Genomic DNA, 23353 nt, shown 5'->3' on the forward strand with positions numbered 1-23353 from the left:
ATTCGATATAATTTATTTACATTTCAAATGATTTCCCCTTTTCTAGCCCCCCCCCACTCCCCGAAAGTCCCGTAAGCCCCCTTCTCTTCCCCGTTCTGGTTTTGCCGAATACTGTTTCACTGAGTCTTTCCAGAACCAGGGACCACTCCTCCTTTCTTCTTGTATCTCATTTGATGTGTGGATTATGCTTTGGGTATTCCAGTTTTCTAGGTTAATATCCACTTATTAGTGAGTGCATACCATGATTCACCTTTTGAGTCTGGGTTACCTCACTTAGTATGATGTTCTCTAGCTCCATCCATTTGCCTAAGAATTTCATGAATTCATTGTTTCTAATGGCTGAATAGTACTCCATTGTGTAGATATACCACATTTTTTGCATCCACTCTTCTGTTGAGGGATACCTGGGTTCTTTCCAGCATCTGGCAATTATAAATAGGGCTGCTATGAACATAGTAGAGCATGTATCCTTATTACATGGTGGGGAATCCTCTGGGTATATGCCCAGGAGTGGTATAGCAGGATCTTCTGGAAGTGAGGTGCCCAGTTTTCGGAGGAACCGCCAGACTGATTTCCAGAGTGGTTGTACCAATTTGCAACCCCACCAGCAGTGGAGAAGTGTTCCTCTTTCTCCACACACTCTCCAACACCTGCTGTCTCCTGAATTTTTAATCTTAGCCATTCTGACTGGTGTAAGATGAAATCTTTGGGTTGTTTTGATTTGCATTTCCCTAATGACTAATGAAGTTGAGCATTTTTTAAGATGCTTCTCCGCCATCCGAAGTTCTTCAGGTGAGAATTCTTTGTTTAACTCTGTACCCCATTTTTAATAGGGTTGTTCGGTATTCTGGAGTCTAACTTCTTGAGTTCTTTATATATATTGGATATTAGCCCTCTATCTGATGTAGGATTGGTGAAGATCTTTTCCCCATTTGTTGGTTGCCGATCTGTCCTCTTGATGGTGTCCTTTGCCTTACAGAAACTCTGTAACCTTATGAGGTCCCATTTGTCAATTCTTACCAGACCTTCAAAGAAGAGTTAACACCAATACTCTTCAAACTATTCCACAAAATAGAAACAGAAGGAACACTACCCAATTCCTTCTACGAAGCCACAATTACACTGATACCAAAGCCACACAAAGATCCAACAAAGAAAGAGAACTTCAGACCAATTTCCCTTATGAACATCGATGCAAAAATACTCAATAAAATTCTTGCCAACTGAATCCAAGAACACATCAAAACGATCATCCACCATGATCAAGTAGGCTTTATCCCGGGAATGCAGGGTTGGTTCAATATACGGAAATCCATCAATACAATCCACTACATAAACAAACTCAAAGAACAAAACCACATGGTCATTTCATTGGATGCTGAAAAAGCATTTGACAAAATTCAGCATCCTTTCATGCTTAAAGTCTTGGAGAGAACAGGAATTCAAGGCCCATACCTAAACATAGTAAAAGCAATATACAGCAAACCGGTAGCCAGCATCAAACTAAATGGAGAGAAACTTGAAGCAATCCCACTGAAATCAGGGACCAGACAAGGCTGCCCCCTTTCTCCTTATCTTTTCAATATTGTACTTGAGGTACTAGCTCGGGCAATTCGACAACATAAGGAGGTCAAAGGGATACAAATTGAAAAGGAGGAAGTCAAACTATCATTATTTGCAGACGACATGATAGTCTACCTAAGTGACCCAAAAAACTCCACTAGAGAGCTCCTACAGCTGATAAACAACTTCAACAAAGTGGCAGGTTATAAAATCAACTCAAGCAAATCAGTGGCCTTCCTATACTCAAAGGATAAGCAGGCTGAGAAAGAAATTAGGGAAATGACCCCCTTCACATTAGCCACAAACAGTATAAAGTATCTTGGGGTGACTCTTACCAAGCATGTGAAAGATCTGTATGACAAGAACTTCAAGACTCTGAAGAAGGAAATGAAAGAAGACCTCAAAAAATGGGAAAACCTCCCATGCTCATGGATCGGTAGAATCAATATAGTTAAAATGGCCATTTTGCCAAAAGCAATATACAGATTCAATGCAATACCCATCAAAATCCCAACTCAATTCTTCACAGAGTTAGAAAGAGCAATTATCAAATTCATCTGGAACAACAAAAAACCCAGCATAGCTAAAACTATTCTCAGCAACAAAAGAAAATCTGGGGGAATCAGTATCCCTGACCTCAAGCAATACTACAGAGCAATAGTGTTAAAAACTGCATGGTATTGGTACAGTGACAGGCAGGAGGATCAATGGAACAGGATTGAAGATCCAGAAATGAACCCACACACCTATGACCACTTGATCCTCGACAAAGAGGCTGAAAACATCCAATGGAAAAAAAGATAGCCTTTTTAACAAATGGTGCTGGTTCAACTGGAGGTCAGCATGCAGAAGAATGCGAATTGATTCATCCTTGTCTCCTTGTACTAAGCTCAAATCCAAATGGATCAAGGACCTCCACATAAAACCAGACACTCTGAAGCTAATAGAAAAGAAACTGGGGAAGACCCTTGAGGACATTGGTACAGGGAGAAAGTTTCCAAAAGTTTTCATAACATAAATTTTTAAATTTTTTTTCATGAAAACCTATTGATTTCATATGTGTGAGGGATGACACCCAAACAGGTGCTATGTGGAAACTCTGGTTTTACCTACATATATTTTTAGAAAACAAGTATTTGTTCTTATTCTGCACATACGCCATGAACATTACCACTCTGTCCCTGTAAGGACTATACACTGTGAACAGTATTTAGTAGAATGAGAATCTCCTGATAGTCACAAATGAGGTTTTACCTAATATCACAGTAGGAATGTACTTCTTGTGAGATGAGTGTTTGCAAGAAAAATACAGAGGTATGGAAAACAGGGAAGGGGAAGGAGAAGAGAAAAACTCATTTAAATCAGGGTAAAGGCAATGTCACATAAAACAGATTTCATGGTCTAACCATTCCATCATTTTGAATAATAATCAGAATTTTGATTGATTAAATTAGGGTTTTAAATCCTCCAAGTGGCATTTCATTGATGCTATGGTATGTTGGAGATTCTGTTGGTATCAAATAGACATAAAAAAGACTTAATTGAGAACCTACTAATCTTCAGCTGCATCTTGAATGTTGGCTACCATAATCCTGATTTTATGATTGAAACTGAAGTGGAATGACCTTGCAGTCAACTTTAAAAGTCAAGCAGAAGAGTCTGAGTTAGAACCCAGGCCTACTTCCCTCTGTTCCCTCAGCTATGTACCCCTTCTCTTTGGCTGACATCTTTACATCCTAAATCTCTCTTGAAAATACTCTCCAACAGGAAAAGTTCTCAGAATTTTGTAGTTTGTTTCCAAGGGAGAATACTTCTTAGAGCAAACTCCTCTTGGCAGCTTTCCATTTCTAAAGACCATTTCATGTTTCAGAGCTCAAACACATGTCAAAAGACACCATGCAATTCTCCCTAGGTAACTAGCATTTGCCCATCTTTCTCTGAAATTGAAATGCAGGAACTCCCTCAGTGCTGGTCCTTTAGATCAGTGACTGCCAGTGATGAAGTATCTCAGTGGAATTATAGAGACAAAGCTCCAGGACTGTCAATTGGCCTTTTAATAGCTCCTTGGTGGTGATAGGCAAGTTTCTGGGTTGTTTGTATTTTATATTTTGCATAATGTCATGTGAACCTAGAAGGAAATACCTTCTTTAAGTCACAGGCTCTAAAGGAAGGCAACCAGACATCACCCATCTGGCAGCCAGATTTCCTCAATCAAAGACACAAAGGTAATTTTGGAAGCCTGTAAAGGACATCACAATATGTCTTGCCTTGTTTTTCCAATAGGGAATTTGATTTCCTTTTCTATCAGCCAGCTCACAGTATTCTTAAGATGCCCTGTATGGAATCAAACCAGCCCCAAGTGATCATACTCTGCCGGAAGTAAACACCCCTCTCTGTATCCTTATCCATCCTCCATCCACTCCATTTTATGAATTTCTTGACTCTGTCCTTTTGTGTGTATGTGTGACTTTGAAATTCACTTGGGTCTATCTGGAATCTAGGAAGTGTGTACTCCCTACCAAGCAATTCTAAAATGTCACAGTTCTATGAAGACACAGTACCACCAGAGAAAATGTGCAAATTTGACATTCCTTGGTATGCCATGGGCTTGTGGTGTAAGGAAACTCCTTGTTTTTAACGAACCCTGCATTTTTCACAGGGAAGAATGGTTATTTTCATTAACATTCTTCCATGAGAATCCCAGAAGCTGAAAGATTGCCACCAGACTGTACTCCAGCTGCATCCTTACCTTTTCATCTCTGGAGTCATCAAGCCTTTCCTGATCTCTTTCTCTGGCTTCCTGAGATGAAGCCACAGTTGCCCTAATGTCCCAGCCAACAGCTGCCAAGGCTGTACAATTATGGAGTACACCATCACATTTTTAGGACTCACTGTCATCAGTTTCTCATTTCATCTTACAATTATTGACCCAGTTTATCTCATGTCCCTCAAATTTAAATGTTCACATATTCTATGTACCTGGAATACTTGTAACCAATGCTCTCTAGTGACATCTCAAGGACTCGTGCTGCACATCCTCTTTCATCTCTCCATGCCCCTTATCTCCTCCGTCTAACCTGCAATCACTCTCTGAGGATGAACTATTATGAACTATGCTAATAAATCCCATTGCCTTCTGATTTGTTGTTGGATTTGGCCCTGAGGGACCCAGAAGAGTTTTGGGAGGCATCAGTTAGACTCTGAGACCCAGGCTTCTAAACAACCACAGCCCCTCTCCTTTTTTCCTAACAAACACTTTAATTCCTTCCTATTGGATCCATCCCTCCTTTTGTAAGCCTAAGGCAGTCAATGGCTTCCCACCATGGCTGGTCCTGCCTTGTTTTATCCTTTAGTAAGTGTATTTAACACTAATAATTCTGTATAAGTCATCTCCTCAGTAAACTCTTCAAGTTGCCTTGTTGTAAGTCCCATATTTTCCTACAAGGACCCTACATAGTCCATTCATAAAATTAGCTCCCATTCATTCAATAAGTAAATATATGTCCAACTTATATTTGGTGTTATATCAAAGACATTAGTAGCACAATAGGTATCAAAACAGAGAATCTGACTCTGGGAAGCTCACAATGTTGTGGAAAATGTGTGAAGACAGTTGTAACAAATGATGAGGATGGTAACAGCAAGGACAGCACACAGCATAAGTACCTGCCATTCATTCATGACATTCTAGCTGTTGTTCTAACTCACAAGCATCTTTCCCTACTGCAGAATAAGATTTTGGCCAGTGGAAACTGAAAAGCATTTTCCTCCCCCTCAGTGATGAAGATATAGTGCAGATTAGACCAGACCAAACGTAGATAAAGGAAGCCTGGTTATTAGGTTGCAGCTCTTGGTTGGCCTAAAGCAAGGGAGTTCTATAGAGGTTAGGGGAGGAGTGATGATGTACCAGATAGGAGCTGGGATAGTGTCCATACATGGTCAAGAACTTAGTCCTTGGGCGGGCACTTTTGGGTGGGTTGCTGGAAATGTGGAGATTTGGAGTGATGTTGTGTTAGCCTGAGTTTTCTCTGTGTGGCCAGAGTTGGGGCAAGGAGGACAGACAGGCTTCCCAGCTTGTGCAGGGGATGAGCAGCCTAATAGAAATGAAGTTTCTTCTGCCTTTCTGTCAGTGTTTTAGTCTTAGCCAACTGCTCAGACTATGAGGATTCAATAAACATTTCCCCAGTTGAATTGGATTCAACCTTCAAAATATTTATGGACCTCAGCTCCAGCCTATCCATTATACGTTTTATGTTACCAGGCTGGAGGACAGCAGGATCTCAGCCTTTTGTGCTCCTGGAGGACAGATAATATGCTTTACTGGTTTAGAAAGAAAGTCACTACACAGGAAAGAAAAGTCAATTAAATGTGGGTGAAGAGTTTGATAGCTCTTGACAGTTAACATGCGATGTTTGATAGTTGCCAGTAGGCATAGGAGCCATTCACTGCCAGAGTGTTGATGAGTGTTCTTCTAGGCTTCTCTTCCCTCACTAGCCTGTATTAGTGCTTTAGTAGAAGTATGGCTAGCTTTACCCTGGGAAACATCAACTTCACTCCAGAGGGAGGAGTTCAGGAAAATAGAATATATCTTTCACTGAAAATTTGGAAACTTAGAACATCAGGGGGAAAATGAGTCCTGGATAATGGAGGTCTCAGGAACAGGTGTAACAACCAATTTATGGGCAATAAGCGGAAGGGCACTGCTGATGTCCTAAGCTTATAATCATTCCATTCCTCCATAAAATTATTGGGTAAAGCAATCATTATCTAGAGGCAGTATAAGAAAATTTGTAGCAGTAATAAATACAAGGTGAGAATCAGCAATGGTAATATGGGACCAGCCTTTACCTTCAACCCCTTAGAACCTGGGTGTTTAGGACAGGTATGAGGCATATAGCTTCCAGGGTGCAAAACTTCTTTATAATCATTAAAACAAATATATAACCAATGATGTCTAAAGTCTCTGGGCTGAACAGAAGCAAAGCAGATAGGTTTCAAACGAGTAGACTGGAGGAAAGTCAACCCAGAAGGGGACAAGGCAGGTGGGGGTGGGGGAGTATGGCCAGGAAGAAATCTAGAAAATACAAGGAAAGAAGAGCTAACTGTCAGGTGGTGTAAGCAAATCTAACTTAAAAAAATAACCATAATATGCATAAGGGAATTATAGTCTCCTGCTACAACTCAAATATTCCCAAGACAGATTTTGAAAACACTTGCAGTATAAGGAAAAGAGCCATCAATAATAGGGAAAGGCAAAGCAGTGTAGTGTTCTGCATAAAGAAGCAACTGGACCATCTTACCTGTAGCAGGAGCTGGATTAAATACAGGAGAAACACATAGTCTAAAGAGCTCAGTAATCATGAAAGACATTGAATCACTACTTAGCATGTTTATCATAAATAATATTTCTCAGGACAGAAAGTGTTGCTACACATGAAGAGAACCACTACAAATCAATAAAAGTTTAATCTACCAGAAAGACAAAATTTAAAGTTCATGTATCCCTCAGAGCATAACTTTAAATATATAGAAATATATAGATTTGAAATATAAAAAAATAAAGACATAATTCTGGAGCTATAGAATAGCTATGCAATATAAAGCACATTAAAAATTACAGATGGACATTTTTGTCCATACCTTCCCATACTTATAGATCAGATGTATAACAAGTCAATAAAGAGTTAAAAGTTTTAAGAACACAATAAAATATCAGGTCTTGTGACATGCCCAGTGGACTAGACATATGTACTTTACAAGCAGTGCATATGGAACATTTACAAAATTAGACATGGCAGTAGACTACAGAGCAAATCACAACAAAATCCAAAGAATTTGTGCCATGTAGTCCACATTGCATAATAACTATATTAAACATTAATAGTAAAAAATAAACAAAGGAACTCCATTTTTAAATTAAAGATATTTATTATAAAACGTAAGTTGATAACGTGTTCAACCTAGAAGCTAAAAAAGACTTAATACTGAGCACCCATGAACACTAATCAAAACAGGTAAGACTGGAGTCTTAAGGAGTATGCCAGAAACAAGGAAAGTTTGCAAAGTAATAAACCAAGCATTTAGCTCAAGTAATAAAACAAACAAAAGAGACAATAAATGATAGATATAAGAAAAAATCCACTATGTTCATAGCAACCCTATTTGTAGTAGCCAGAAGCTGGAAAGAAACCCAGGTGTCCTTCAACGGAAGAATGGATACAAAAAATGTTGTATATTTACACAATGGATCAGCCATTAGAAACAATGAATTCATGAAATTCTTAGGCAAATGGATGGAGCTGGAGAACATCATACTAAGTGAGGTAACACAGTCTCAAAAGAACAATCATGGTATGCACTCATACCATGGATATTAGCTTAGAAATGTTGAATACCCAAGACATAATCCACATATTAAATGATGTCCAAAAAGAATGGGGGAGTGGCCCCTGGTTCTGGGAAGACTCAATGCAACAATATAGGGGAATACCAGAACAGGGAAGTGGGAAGGGATAGATGGAAGAACAGGGGGAGGGAAGAGGGCTTATGGGACTTGAGGGGAGTGGGGACGCAGAAAAGGGGAAATCATTTGAAATGTAAATACGAAAATATATATCAAAAAAGAAATCAAGGTTCATTCAAACTATTTTGAAATAAAAAAAAATTTAATAGAAGAAAAAAAGAGATGCTCCCGGGCGGCGGCGGCGGCGGCGGCGGTAGCAGTGGCTGCTCCAGCTGAAGGGCCATCAGCAGTGGAACCAAGGCGACACAGGGTCCAGTTAGGCCCTGCACCCACGACCACTGACCTTCGCTGACCAGCCGGGCGGCAAGCAACTGCGGTTCTGCGGAGCCTTTCGCTGCACGGAAGCCACTTCAGAACTCGGCTGCCCGCCAGTCAGGAGAGACTCACCGCCATCTTGATCCCGGGCTCCAGAGATCGGTCAGACTGAGGTACACAAACATAATCCTAGGCCCAACACCGCAGGGGTCTGAGCCAGACGGGCGTTGGCCTGCACCCAGGCCCTGGGCTGTTCGAGTGGCCATCGGGGCGCCAACCCAGCCAGGAGTTTTTTTTTTGCCCCGGCCGGTGCACGCGCCGCCATTTTGCCTACAGGAGCCAGAGTGCTCGGGAGGGCAGAGACTGCTAACAAGCGTAGCCTGAGGCTAACAAAACGGGGGTCTAGGCCCCAAAAGGCACAGGACTGACCCCAAGAACTGGGCGGCTTGGTGGGCCATCTGTGTGTCAACCAGCCCAGGAGGTTATTAGCACAACAGACTCTCCCGGTGCTTTCGCGGAGCGCGGACGCGCACGCCCGCCATCCGGGTCACCTGGCGGACCCAAATAACAGACATAGCCCTAGGGGAACTTTGCTCGGACCTTGGCCTCCCAGGCGTTTGCCTGGACTCAGGGCCCAGGCGACAAGGCTAACCTAGTGTGCGCCAGCCCGGTTGGGGAAATCGGCTGCCCAGCGGAGTGAGCGGAGCACAGGGGAGGTCACAGCAACATTCACCTTCGGAGCTCCCTGGGGGTGCACACGGGTTCCACCTGGTCCACAGACACAATCTGGGGCAAGGCCTCAGGCAGAAGCCCCCAGCTCAACTCTCTCCGCTTCAGATCAGCCTGGGTGGCCGCCACATCTCCAGGTCCCTCAAGAGGCTAGTGGGGGCTTCCGGGCGGCCAGCTGGGAGAAGTCGGTGTGCTCCAATAAATCCTGCGGGCCCCAGCGGGAGCCTTCAGGTGCCTGCTTCGGGATCTGAACAGCCTGGACAACAGCACCCTGTCTATAGGCAGTGCAGAGTGTAAGCTGTGCACCAGAGGCCAACGGGGAAGGGGCAGCTTGCACTGGTGAGTCCAGCACTGACAAGACCAAGTAACACCAGTGAGAGCTAGATGGCAAAAGGCAAACGCAGAAACGTCACTAACAGAAATCAAGGCAATATGGCAACATCTGAACCAAATTCTCCTCTACCAGCAAGTCCTGGATACCCCATCACACCAGTAAAACAAGATTTGGATTTAAAATCACTGGTCATGATGCTGGTACAGGAACACATGAAGGACATTGAGGAGAAAATGGATCAAAAGTTAGAAGCCCTTGCAAGGGAAACACAAAAATCATTGAAAGAAATCCAGGAGAATACAAAAGCCAACAAGGAGGAAATGCAAAAAACACTTAAAGAAATACAGGAGAACTTTGCTCAACAGGCTGAGGTCATGAAAGACGAAACACAAAAATCTCTTAAAGAAATACAGGAGAACTTTGGTCAACAGGCTGAGCTCATGAAAGAGGAAACACAAAAATCTCTTAAAGAATTACAGGAAAACACAAACATGCAAGGGAAGGAGCTAAGCAAAACCATCCAGGATCTAAAATCAGAAGTAGAAACAACTAAGAAAACTCAAAGGGAGACAACTTTGGAGATAGAAAGCCTTGGGAAGAAATCAGGGGACAGAGATGCAAATATCAACAACAGAATACAAGAGATAGAAGAAAGAATCTCAGATGCTGAAGATTCCATAGAAACCATGGACTCAACAGTTAAAGAAAATGCAAAGTGCAAAAAGCTTGTAACCCAAAATATCCAGGAAATCCAGGACACAATGAGAAGACCAAACCTAAGGATTATAGGCATAGATGAGAGTGAAGATTTACAACTTAAAGGGCCAGCAAATATCTTCAATAAAATTATGGAAGAAAACTTCCCTAACCTAAAGAGAGAGATGCCCATGAATATACAAGAAGCCTACAGAACTCCAAACAGACTGGACCAGAACAGAAATACTTCCCGTCACATAATAATCAAAACACCAAATGTTCTAAACAAAGAAAGAATACTAAAGGCAGTAAGAGAAAAAGGCCAAGTAACATATAAAGGAAGACCTATCAGAATCACAGCAGACTTTTCACCTGAGACTATGAAGGCTAGAAGGTCCTGGGCAGATCTCATGCAGACTCTAAGAGAACACAAATGCCAACCAAAACTACTATATCCAGCAAAACTCTCAATCACCATAGATGGAGAAACTAAGATATTTCACGACAAAACCAAGTTCACCCAATATCTATCCACAAACCCAGCCCTAAAAAGGATAATAGGAGGACAACACCAATACAAGGAGGGAAACTCCACCCTGAAAAAAGCAAGATAGTAACCTTTCATCAAACCCAAATAAGTTAAGCAATCAAATTTAAAAAATAACGTCAAAAATGATAGGAAGTAACAATCACTATTCCTTAATATCTCTTAACATCAATGGACTCAATGCCCCAATAAAAAGACACAGACTAACTGACTGGATACGTAAACAGGACCCTACATTTTGCTGCTTACAGGAAACACACCTCAGGGTCAAAGACAAACACTACCTTAGAGTAAAAGGCTGGAAGACAATTTTACAAGCAAATGGTCTCAGGAAACAAGCTGGAGTAGCCATTTTAATATCAGATAAAATTGACTTTCAACCCAAAGTCATCAAAAGAGACTCTGAGGGACACTTCTTGCTGGTCAAAGGAAAAATACAACAAGAAGAACTCTCAATCCTGAACATCTATGCTCCAAATGCAAGGGCACCCTCTTTCATAAAAGAAACTTTATTAAAACTCAAAGCACACATTGCACCTAACACAATAATTGTGGGTGACTTCAACACTGCACTTTCCTCAATGGACCGATCAGGAAAACAGAAACTAAACAAGGACACAATGAAACTAATTGAAGCTTTGGACCAATTAGATTTAACTGATATATATAGAACATTCTATCCTAAAACAAAAGAATATACCTTTTTTTCAGCACCTCATGGTACCTTCTCCAAAATCGACCATATAATTGGTCACAAGACAGACCTCAACAAATATAAAAAGATAGAACTAATCCCATGCCTCCTATCTGATCACTATGGAATAAAAGTGGTCTTCAATAGCAACAGAAACAACAGAAAACCCACAAACACGTGGAGATTGAACAATACTCTACTCAATGACACCTTGGTCAAGGAAGAAATAAAGAAAGAAATTAAAGACTTTTTAGAACACAATGAAAATGAAAACACAACATACCCAAATCTATGGGACACAATGAAAGCAGTGCTAAGAGGAAAACTCATAGCCCTGAGTGCCTCCAAAAAGAAAATGGAGAGAGCATACATTACCAACTTAATGACACACCTGAAAGCCCTAGAACAAAAAGAAGCTATTTCACCCAGGAGGAGTAGAAGGCAGGAAATCATCAAACTCAGGGCCGAAATTAATCAAGTAGAAACAAAGAGAACCATACAAAAAATCAACAAAACTAGGAGCTGGTTCTTTGAGAAAATCAACAAGATAGATAAACCCTTAGCCAGACTGACCAAAGGGCACAGAGAAAGTATCCAAATTAACAAACTTAGAAATGAAAAGGGAGACATAACAACGGAAACTGAGGAAATCCAAAAAATCATCAGATCCTACTACAAGAGCCTGTACTCAACACAACTGGAGAATCTGGAGGAAATGGACAATTTCCTTGACAGATACCAAATACCAAAATTAAATCAGGACCAACTAGACCATCTAAACAGTCCCATAAAGCCTAAAGAAATAGAAGGAGTCATAGAAAGTCTTCCAACCAAAAAAAGCACAGGACCAGATGGTTTCAGTGCAGAATTCTACCAGACCTTCAAAGAAGAGTTAACACCAATACTCTTCAAACTATTCCACAAAATAGAAACAGAAGGAACACTACCCAATTCCTTCTACGAAGCCACAATTACGCTGATACCAAAGCCACACAAAGATCCAACAAAGAAAGAGAACTTCAGACCAATTTCCCTTATGAACATCGATGCAAAAATACTCAACAAAATTCTTGCCAACCGAATCCAAGAACACATCAAAACGATCATCCACCATGATCAAGTAGGCTTTATCCCGGGAATGCAGGGTTGGTTCAATATACGGAAATCCATCAATACAATCCACTACATAAACAAACTCAAAGAACAAAACCACATGGTCATTTCATTGGATGCTGAAAAAGCATTTGACAAAATTCAGCATCCTTTCATGCTTAAAGTCTTGGAGAGAACAGGAATTCAAGGCCCATACCTAAACATAGTAAAAGCAATATACAGCAAACCGGTAGCCAGCATCAAACTAAACGGAGAGAAACTTGAAGCAATCCCACTGAAATCAGGGACCAGACAAGGCTGCCCCCTTTCTCCTTATCTTTTCAATATTGTACTTGAGGTACTAGCTCGGGCAATTCGACAACATAAGGAGGTCAAAGGGATACAAATTGGAAAGGAGGAAGTCAAACTATCATTATTTGCAGACGACATGATCGTCTACCTAAGTGACCCAAAGAACTCCACTAGAGAGCTCCTACAGCTGATAAACAACTTCAGCAAAGTGGCAGGTTACAAAATCAACTCAAGCAAATCAGTGGCCTTCCTATACTCAAAGGATAAGCAGGCTGAGAAAGAAATTAGGGAAATGACCCCCTTCACAATAGCCACAAACAGTATAAAGTATCTTGGGGTGACTCTTACCAAACATGCGAAAGATCTGTATGGCAAGAACTTCAAGACTCTGAAGAAGGAAATGGAAGAAGACCTCAAAAAATGGGAAAACCTCCCATGCTCATGGATCGGTAGAATCAATATAGTTAAAATGGCCATTTTGCCTAAAGCACTATACAGATTCAATGCAATACCCATCAAAATCCCAACTCAATTCTTCACAGAGTTAGAAAGAGCAATTATCAAATTCATCTGGAACAACAAAAAACCCAGGATAGCTAAAACTATTCTCAGCAACAAAAGAAAATCTGGGGGAATCAGTATCCCTGACCTCAAGCAATACTACAGAGCAATAGTGTTAAAAACTGCATGGTATTGGTACAGTGACAGGCAGGAGGATCAATGGAACAGGATTGAAGATCCAGAAATGAACCCACACACCTATGGCCACTTGATCCTCGACAAAGAGGCTGAAAACATCCAATGGAAAAAAGATAGCCTTTTCAACAAATGGTGCTGGTTCAACTGGAGGTCAGCATGCAGAAGAATGCGAATTGATCCATCCTTGTCTCCTTGTACTAAGCTCAAATCCAAATGGATCAAGGACCTCCACATAAAGCCAGACACTCTGAAACTAATAGAAAAGAAACTGGGGAAGACCCTTGAGGACATCGGTACAGGGAGAAAGTTTCTGAACAGAACACCAATAGCGTATGCTCTAAGAGCAAGAATTGACAAATGGGACCTCATAAGGTTACAGAGTTTCTGTAAGGCAAAGGACACCATCAAGAGGACAGATCGGCAACCAACAAATTGGGAAAAGATCTTCACCAATCCTACATCAGATAGAGGGCTAATATCCAATATATATAAAGAACTCAAGAAGTTAGACTCCAGAAAACCGAACAACCCTATTAAAAAATGGGGTACAGAGTTAAACAAAGAATTCTCACCTGAAGAACTTCGGATGGCGGAGAAGCATCTTAAAAAATGCTCCACTTCATTAGTCATTAGGGAAATGCAAATCAAAACAACCCTAAGATTTCATCTTACACCAGTCAGAATGGCTAAGATTAAAAATTCAGGAGACAGCAGGTGTTGGAGAGGATGCGGAGAGAGAGGAACACTCCTCCACTGCTGGTGGGGTTGCAAATTGGTACAACCACTCTGGAAAGCAGTCTGGCGGTTCCTCCGAAAACTGGGCACCTCACTTCCAGAAGATCCTGCTATACCACTCCTGGGCATATACCCAGAGGATTCCCCACCATGTAATAAGGATACATGCTCTACTATGTTCATAGCAGCCCTATTTATAATTGCCAGATGCTGGAAAGAACCCAGGTATCCCTCAACAGAAGAGTGGATACAAAAAATGTGGTATATCTACACAATGGAGTACTATTCAGCCATTAGAAACAATGAATTCATGAAATTCTTAGGCAAATGGATGGAGCTAGAGAACATCATACTAAGTGAGGTAACCCAGACTCAAAAGGTGAATCATGGTATGCACTCACTAATAAGTGGTTATTAACCTAGAAAACTGGAATACCCAAAACATAATCCACACATCAAATGAGATACAAGAAGAAAGCAGGAGTGGTCCCTGGTTCTGGAAAGACTCAATGAAACAGTATTTGGCAAAACCAGAACGGGGAACTGGGAAGGGGTGGGAGGGAGGACAGGGGAAGAGAAGGGGGCTTACGGGACTTTCGGGGAGTGGGTGGGGGGCTAGAAAAGGGGAAATCATTTGAAATGTAAATAAATTATATCAAATAAAAAAAAAAGACAAAAAAAAAAAAAAAAAAAAGAAAAAAAGAAAAAAATCCACTGAAAGAAAAACTACTAGATAATAGAAAGTATACCCAATGCTCCAAGATGACTTTTTCATTGAAAGACAAACAAAAATGACAAATTGCTACCAAGAGAAGAGACACTTATAAGCTATGTCAGATACAAAGAAACAGAAGAGACATCTGTTGGATGTCATTATTAAAAGGAATGTATACTGACACCTGCTCACTGATTGTTTTGAAGACTGGTCAGAACCCACACATTCCTAGGAAGCCAATTTCCAAAGATAACCAAAACAAATACAAAATCTAAATACCTTAGTAGCCATGAAAGAAATTGAGTCATTATTTAACATTTTTATCATAAAGAAATCATCAAACATAGGTAGTTTTATTTTAAAAAGTCCTATAAAATAACCAGGAGAGAATTCATATCTATTGTGAAAGCTAATCCAGAACATAGACAGCAAAGAAACTCAATCTTATGAGTCATATGTGTTTTTTATATTTAAGCTGAATAGCTTCAAGCATAAAAGGCAACTTTTGACTACAAATGCTTTATAACACCACCAAAACGTAGGAAAAAAACTACCAAAAAATAGGGAATATCATATTATGAATTTATGTTAATTATTATTTTATGTGTATGGGTGTATTGTATGCATGTATGTCTCTATACTGTGTGTGTTTCTGGTGCCTCCAAAAACCATAATTGGTAATTAGAGTCCCTGAAACTGGGGACACAGACAGTTGTGAGCCACCATGAGCTAGGGATCAAACTTACGTCCTCTGGAAGAGCAGCGAGTTAAGTGCACTTAACTGCTGAGCATTCTCTTCAACTCCTGTACTATAAAATATTAAAAGGCTACAAAAAGCTCAAATACAAGGAAAGCATCAGACCATTTTCATGAACAACAAAAACAAAGAGCTCACAATGTAAATATTTTTTGCATTTCTTCCTCAAGTTAATATGCAAGTTGATATAATTTCTAAAAGTCCAAAATAATTTTCCTACATAATTAAATCAAATATGAAGTTTATCTAGAAGACCAGAGGGTAAGAATAATCAAAACATAACTTGAAAGAGAAGAAAGGGAAGGAAAGAAGATGAGAGGGGAGGGGAGAAGGGAAGGAGAGGGAAAGGGAGAGGGAGAAGAAGAGACAGAGAGAGAAACAGTCCTGCCAGATGCTGGTGGGCATTTTCAAGTCAAGATGTGTGCACCAGAGGGGTAAACTGTGGGACACATAGTGACATATTTCAGCTTCCATGAGGAGATGTTCTCTATGCTTTGCATTTTATTTGTGTGTAGTGGAGGGTGTGCGTGTGTGTGTGTGTGTGTGTGTGTGTGTGTATGTGTGTATGCGTGTGCGTGTGCGTGTGTGTGTGTGTGTGTGTGTGTGTGTGTGTTTCTAAGGGAGATTGCAAGGTCAAAGGGTAGATATGAGGGAATTGGGAGATTGGGATATAAGCAAGATTGGATTAAATGATGCGAAATTCATGAAGAATCAATAAAAAGTCTTTTTTAAGTAATAGCAATTGACTCAGGGTAGTGTTAACATGGAAGTCAACAAAGAGATCACAGAGACAGACTTATCCCCAAGCAACCCTTCACATACAAGAAAATTTCATATATGAAAACATTGAAATAGTGGGTTAATGGGAAAGAACACACATTAAAAACATTTTATAGACAACTGAAAAATGAAAACAGAAACCTACCTACAGAAGAACCAATTCTATTTTTCAATGTGAGGAAACATTAACAATGAAAATAGAAGCTATGGTGAATGATTGTTTTGATGTGTTCTTGGATTCGGTAGGCAAGAATTTTATTGAGTATTTTTGCATCGATATTCATAAGGCAAATTGGGCTGAAGTGCTCTTTCTTTCTTGGATCTTTGTGTGGTTTTGCTATAAGCGTAATTAAGGCTTCAAAGAAGGAGTTGGGTATTGTTCCCTCTGTTTCTATTTTGTGGAATAGTTTGAAGAGTATTGCTGTTAGGTCGTCTTTGAAGGTCTGATAGAATTGCGCACTGAAACCATCTGGTCCTGTGCTGTTTTTGGTTGAAAGACTTTCTATGACCCTTCTATTTCTTTAGGGGTTATGGGACTGTATAGATGATCTATTTGATCCTGATTTAATTTTAGTATTTGGTATCTGTCTAGGAAATTGTCCACTTCCTCCAGATTCTCCAGTTGTGTTGAGTATAGGCTTTTGAAGTAGGATCTGATGATTTTTTTGAATTTCCTCAGTTTCTCCTGTTTTAGCCCCCTTTTCATTTCTAATTTTGTTCATTTGGATACTGCCTCTGTGCCCTTTGGTTACTCTGACTAAGGGTTTATCCATCTTGTTGATTTTCTCAAAGAACCAGCTCCTGGTTTATTGATTCTTTGTATGGTTCTCTTTGTTTCCACTTGATTGATTTCAGCCCTGAGTTTGATGATTTCCTGTCTTCTACTCCTCCTGGGTGAATTAGCTTCTTTCAGTTCTAAAATTTTCAGTTGTTCCATTAAGCTACTAGTGTATGCTCCCTCCCCTTTCTTTTTGGAGGCACACAGGGATATGAGTTTTCCTCTAAGCACTGCTTTTATTGTGTCCCATAGATTTTGGTATGTTGTGCCTTCATTTTCATTAAATTCTAAAACGTCTCTGATTTCTTTCTTTATTTCTTCTTTGGCCAAGGTGTCATTGAGTAGAGTATTGTTCAGCCTCCATGTGTATGTGGACTTTCTGTAGACTTCATCCCAGGGATGCAGGATTGGTTCAATATACAGAAATCCATCAATGCAATCCACTACATAAAACAAACTCAAAAAAAAAAAAAAACCCACATGACCATTTCATTGGATGCTGAAAAGTATTTGACAAAATTCAGCATCCTTTCATGCTTAAAGTCTTGGAAACAACAGAAATTCAAGGCCCATACCTAAACATAGTTAAAGCAATATACAGCAAGTCGGTAGCCAATATCAAACTAAATGGAGAGAAACTTGAAGCAATCCCACTAAAATCAGGGAGTAGGCAAGGCTGTCCCCTTTCTCCTTATCTTTTCAATATTGTACTTGAGGTACTAGCTAGGGCAAATAGACAACATAAGGAGATCAAAGGGATAGAAATTGGAAAGGAAGAAATCAAACTATCACTATTTGTAGATAATATGATAGTATACTTAAGTGACCCAAAAACCTCCAACAAAGAACTCCTACAGCTGAAAACTTCAGCAAAGTGGCAGGTTTTAAAATCAACTCAAGCAAATCAGTAGCCTTCCTATACTCAAAGGATAAGCAGGCTGAGAAAGAAAGTAGGGAAATGACACCCTTCACAATAGCCACAAACAATATAAAGTAACTTGGTGTGACTCTGACCAAACAAGTGAAAGATATCTATTACAAGAACTTCAAGACTCTGAAGAAAGAAAGCAGAGAAGACCTCAGAAAATGGAAAAATCTTCCATGCTCATGGATAGGCAGGATTAATATAGTTAAAATGGCCATCTTGCCAAAAGCAATATACAGATTCAATGCAATACCCATCAAAATCCCAACTCAGTTCTTCATAGAGTTAGAAATAGCAATTCTCAAATTCATCTGGAATAACAAAAATACCAGGAAAGCTAAAACTATTCTCAGCAACAAAAGAAATTCTCGGGGAATCAGTATCCCTGACCTCAAGCAATACTACAGAGCAATAGTGTTAAAAACTGCATGGTATTGGTACAGTGACAGGCAAGAGGATCAATGGAACAGGATTGAAGATCCAGAAATGAACCCACACACCTATGGCCACTTGATCCTCGACAAAGAGGCTGAAAACATCCAATGGAAAAAAGATAGCCTTTTCAACAAATGGTGCTGGTTCAACTGGAGGTCAGCATGCAGAAGAATGCAAATTGGTCCATCTTTGTCTCCTTGTACTAAGCTCAAATCCAAATGGATCAAGGACCTCCACATAAAGCCAGACACTCTGAAGCTAATAGAAAAGAAACTGGGTAAGACCCTTGAGGACATCGGTACAGGGAGAAAGTTTCTGAACAGAACACCAATAGCGTATGCTCTAAGAGCAAGAATTGACAAATGGGACCTCATAAAATTACAAAGTTTCTGTAAGGCAAAGGACACCATCAAGAGGACAGATCAGCAACCAACAAATTGGGAAAAGATCTTCACCAATCCTACATCAGATAGAGGGCTAATATCCAATATATATAAAGAACTCAAGAAGTTAGACTCCAGAAAACCAAACAACCCTATTAAAAATGGGGTACAGAGTTAAACAAAGAATTCTCACCTGAAGAACTTCAGATGGCGGAGAAGCATCTTAAAAAATGCTCAACTTCATCAGTCACTCGGGAAATGCAAATCAAAACAACCCTGAGATTTCACCTTACACCAGTCAGAATGGCTAAGATTAAAAATTCAGGAGACAGCAGGTGTTGGAGAGTGTGTGGAGAAAGAGGAACACTCCTTCACTGCTGGTGGGGTTGCAAATTGGTACAACCACTCTGGAAATCAGTCTGGCAGTTCCTCTGAAAACTGGGCACCTCACTTCCAGAAGATCCTGCTATACCACTCCTGGGCATATACCCAGAGGATTCCCCACCATGTAATAAGGATACGTGCTCTACTATGTTCATAGCAGCCCTATTTATAATTGCCAGATGCTGGAAAGAACCCAGGTATCCCTCAACAAAAGAGTGGATGCAAAAAATGTGGTATATCTACACAATGGAGTACTATTCAGCCATTAGAAACAATGAATTCATGAAATTCTTAGGCAAATGGATGGAGCTAGAGAACATCATACTAAGTGAGGTAACCCTGACTCAAAAGGTGAATCATGGTATGTACTCACTAATAAGTGGTTATTAACCTAGAAAACTGGAATACCCAAAACATAATCCACACATCAAATGAGGTACAAGAAGAAAGGAGGAATGGCCCCTTGTTCTGGAAAGACTCAGTGAAGCAGTATTCGGCAAAACCAGAACGGGGAAGTGGGAAGGGGTGGGTGGGAAAACAGGGGGAGAGAAGGGGGCTTATGGGACTTTCGGGGAGTGGGGAGCTAGAAAAGGGGAAATCATTTGAAATGTAAATAAAAAATTTATCGAATAAAAAAAATAAAATTAAATTAAATTAAATTAAAACAAAGAAAGAAAAAGAAAGGAACGAAGGAAGAAAGAAAGAAAGAAAGAAAGAAAGAAAGAAAGAAAGAAAGAAAGAAAGAAAGAAAGAAAGAAAGAAAGAAAGAAAGAAAGAAAGAAAAAAAGAAAGAAAGAAAGATAGAAAATTGAAGGTTTAACCTTTCAGAACATAGTAGGATATTTTTATAGTATTAAGGGTGGTGAAACATTTTGAGTAGGCCCAATCATAACAAGTTTCACAAATCCAACTACATCAAAAGTAAGAACATATGTTCAGGAAAGAAAGGTGAGCTACAAACTTGAATGTTATATATGTAAACATTACCCATAGGTTAGTATCAAAAACATGTCATCTGTCACATATCAACATGAAACAAAAAAAAAAAAATACAAAAACAGTTAACCTCATTAGTAACTTGAAAATTGAAAAGGAAGTGATGTTTGACACTTAACAGAATAGCAAAAATATTTTGGCAATAACAAATATGGATAACATATGAATCAAAAGGAAGCTCATATACCCACTATGGCCATGTAGTTTAAAAGGAAAATGGTTTGGAATTGAATAATAAAATTAACCACATATGCTCTGTAGCATGGCCATTCTACTCCAATATTCTGACCCTTTAGGATGTTGATAATAGCATGTGCTTATAGAAACCTGGAAAGATTTAAATTCCCAGAGACAGAAATAATTAATAAATTACACAATGAGATAGATACAATAAATTTAAAAGAAATATATAACAACAATGCATGCTAGTAGTTAAATTTTACATATATCTGAGTGAAAATAACAAGATACAGAATATATTTAGAATAGACAGTTCTGGCCATATTGAGTGTGTATGTGTGTGTGTGTGTGTGTGTGTGTGTGTGTGTGTGTGTGTGTGAGTGTATGTGTGTGTATGTGTGTGTGTTTGTGATAAAGCTACCAAAAACCAAGAAGTGATAAGTACACAAACAAGCCAGGACTGTGAGTCCTTGGAAGGTAGAACAGAACTGCAGTGAAAAAGGGTGAGAGCATAGCTTTCTCATGTGCTAGGAACTGCTGCCTTGCATTGAGTGATAGACACATCCTCTTCACAGCATCAGCTTAATCATGTACATGGAGGCTGTCTGCCGTCTTCTCTGTGTGCCATGCAGGCCATAATAAAACATTCCAGCAGACTGCCAGATGCTCCTGAGCTTAAGCTTCTCCTCCATAAGACAGTTCAAGCACGAGCTCAAGGATGAATTAGAGAGGACATTTCCCCAGGCTTGGATTTGATGCTGAAACTTGGACTTTTTGTTCTTTGAAGCCCTAATTCATATTCTACTCTTAACCTCGTGTTAAATACCTTTTCCCAAGTTTTGTCATCAAAGTCAAGGCATTCCTAAACTCTTCCACAGCCTGGCACATAAATCTTACTGGTCATGATAATAAGACATGGGTATTTCTTCCTTCTTTGTCACTTCAATTAGTAAGAAGAGTGGGCTAAAAGATGTAGGAAGGCACCAATGGTTTCTGAACAGCTATTCAGCCATGCTTGTCAAATAGCACATTCACAATTTTCCTTCTTCTCCACAGGAGCCAGTCTGCGTGATGACTTGTACAAATATTTCTTTTTCCATCACTCCCATGGAGACACCATGACTGCCATGGATCCAAAGCAGATGAATGTTGCTGCTGCTGTGTGGGCTGTTGTTGCTTATGTTGTTGCAGACATGGAAGAAATGCTGCCCAGGTCCTAAGGAGAACAAGAAGAAAGGACCTTGTTCTCTGTAGTTAGGAATCCCCACTCGGAATCTTCACGACACCCATCTTCATAAACAGTGTTATACACTTAATCCACAGGGCACAGTTTTCTTTATACCTTCTGTTAATCATCTTTCCTTGATACTTTCTTACCTGTTTCAAGAATAAGTAATGATCCCCACTGCACACCTTGAAAATATTGTTTCCAGTTTAAAAATAAACAGTAAATATTTAAAATGCTTCTTATTTTCATATTAATTTATAAACATTAAGTTAAATGTAATGAGACCAATTTTGTGGTTTATATTATGGAAAAAAGGAAAAAATTACATAATCTTAATATTTTAAGTGGATATGTGAAGCGATTTGACCACCTAGTTTGCATATTTTATGGAATATATTTTTACATTTTGTGGAATTTTCAAATTGGTAAAAACAAGTTTACATTTAGAAAAATCAATACTATATATAGTATATATAGTATTGATATATTTATTGATATATTTAATATATATATATATATTCTTTCAAATCTTTTAAAGATTCGTGCAGGGAACTATCAGTAGATAAATGATATTGCCAGTTAACATGTATGTTTTATATATTTGAGTTTCTCAGAGGCATGTTTTACAGCTACTTTTCAGAGGTTGAAATCCAGATAGAACAAATAATATTCTCAAAATTCTATAGATTAAAAAAAAAAATTCTTACCCACTGTGTAGACAATGCTACATTATACAGTAATTCATTATACAATGGTTAATATTCAGTCAATCACAAGAATTACATAACCCAGCAGTATATGATGGTGCACACGTGTAATTCCAAAAAAATGAAAGTCTTAGATAGAAGTATTGAGAGTTCAAGGCCAACCTGGGATTCATCAAAAGCAAAAAAGCAAAAAGGAAAACAAAACAAACAAAAAGCAACACAGCAAAAACTCATCAAACACAAAAGATCAAAAAAACTTATTGTCAAGGGATAAAACAAAAGTTTAACATATTAATCATAGATATGTTAATATGTTGAGAATTTTATATGAATAATGGAGTTCCCAGAAGAACAGAAGTGAATTACACCAAGCAGATATAACAGAAATTACAAAATAGTAAAATTAAATTACTAAAATTACAATGTAAGGAGGTTGCGAAGGCATGTTATTTTATTTTATTTTATTTTATTTTATTTTATTTTATTTTATTTTATTTTATTTTTTAGGGTCATTGCTCAACAGCAGACTGAGACTGAACAAGTCCATTGAAAGAATCAATGAATTTGAATATAGGTCAGTAAAATTATCTAAACTGAAATAGTAAAATACTAAAGACAAACAAATATCAGAATGGATCATGTAAAAACTATGACATATCAAAATGTCTAACACACTGGAATGTAACTGAATTGTCAGAAGGAGAAAATAGAGCATCCATCTTATTAATGGTCATACAGGATTAAAAGTATTGAAGGGCAGAATAGGAACTTCTTTTGCTGGTGAAGTAGGGAGTGAGGGAGGGAAAGAGGAGTCAGAAGGAGAAAAGACACCAGGAGTGGAGGAGGAATTTTCCTCATGAGAAAGAAGGTTCTAGGAGGTACATGACTGAGATAAATAAACACAGC

The 23353-nt window shown here is 39.2% G+C and overlaps 1 protein-coding gene across 1 annotated transcript in view; it reads left to right on the forward strand.

Moving 5' to 3' along the window:
- Positions 1–21973, forward strand: part of Cpq (carboxypeptidase Q) — a 566898-nt gene extending 544925 nt beyond the window's left edge. The window contains exon 8 of the mRNA XM_052161283.1: positions 21569–21973. Coding sequence (XP_052017243.1) covers positions 21569–21732 — 164 coding nt within the window. The 3' untranslated portion in view covers positions 21733–21973. The remainder of the gene's footprint in view (positions 1–21568) is intronic.
- Positions 21974–23353: the final 1380 nt, after the last annotated feature.

Source organism: Apodemus sylvaticus, chromosome 17 (assembly GCF_947179515.1).
Source record: "Apodemus sylvaticus chromosome 17, mApoSyl1.1, whole genome shotgun sequence".
NCBI classification, from domain to species: Eukaryota; Metazoa; Chordata; class Mammalia; order Rodentia; family Muridae; genus Apodemus; species Apodemus sylvaticus.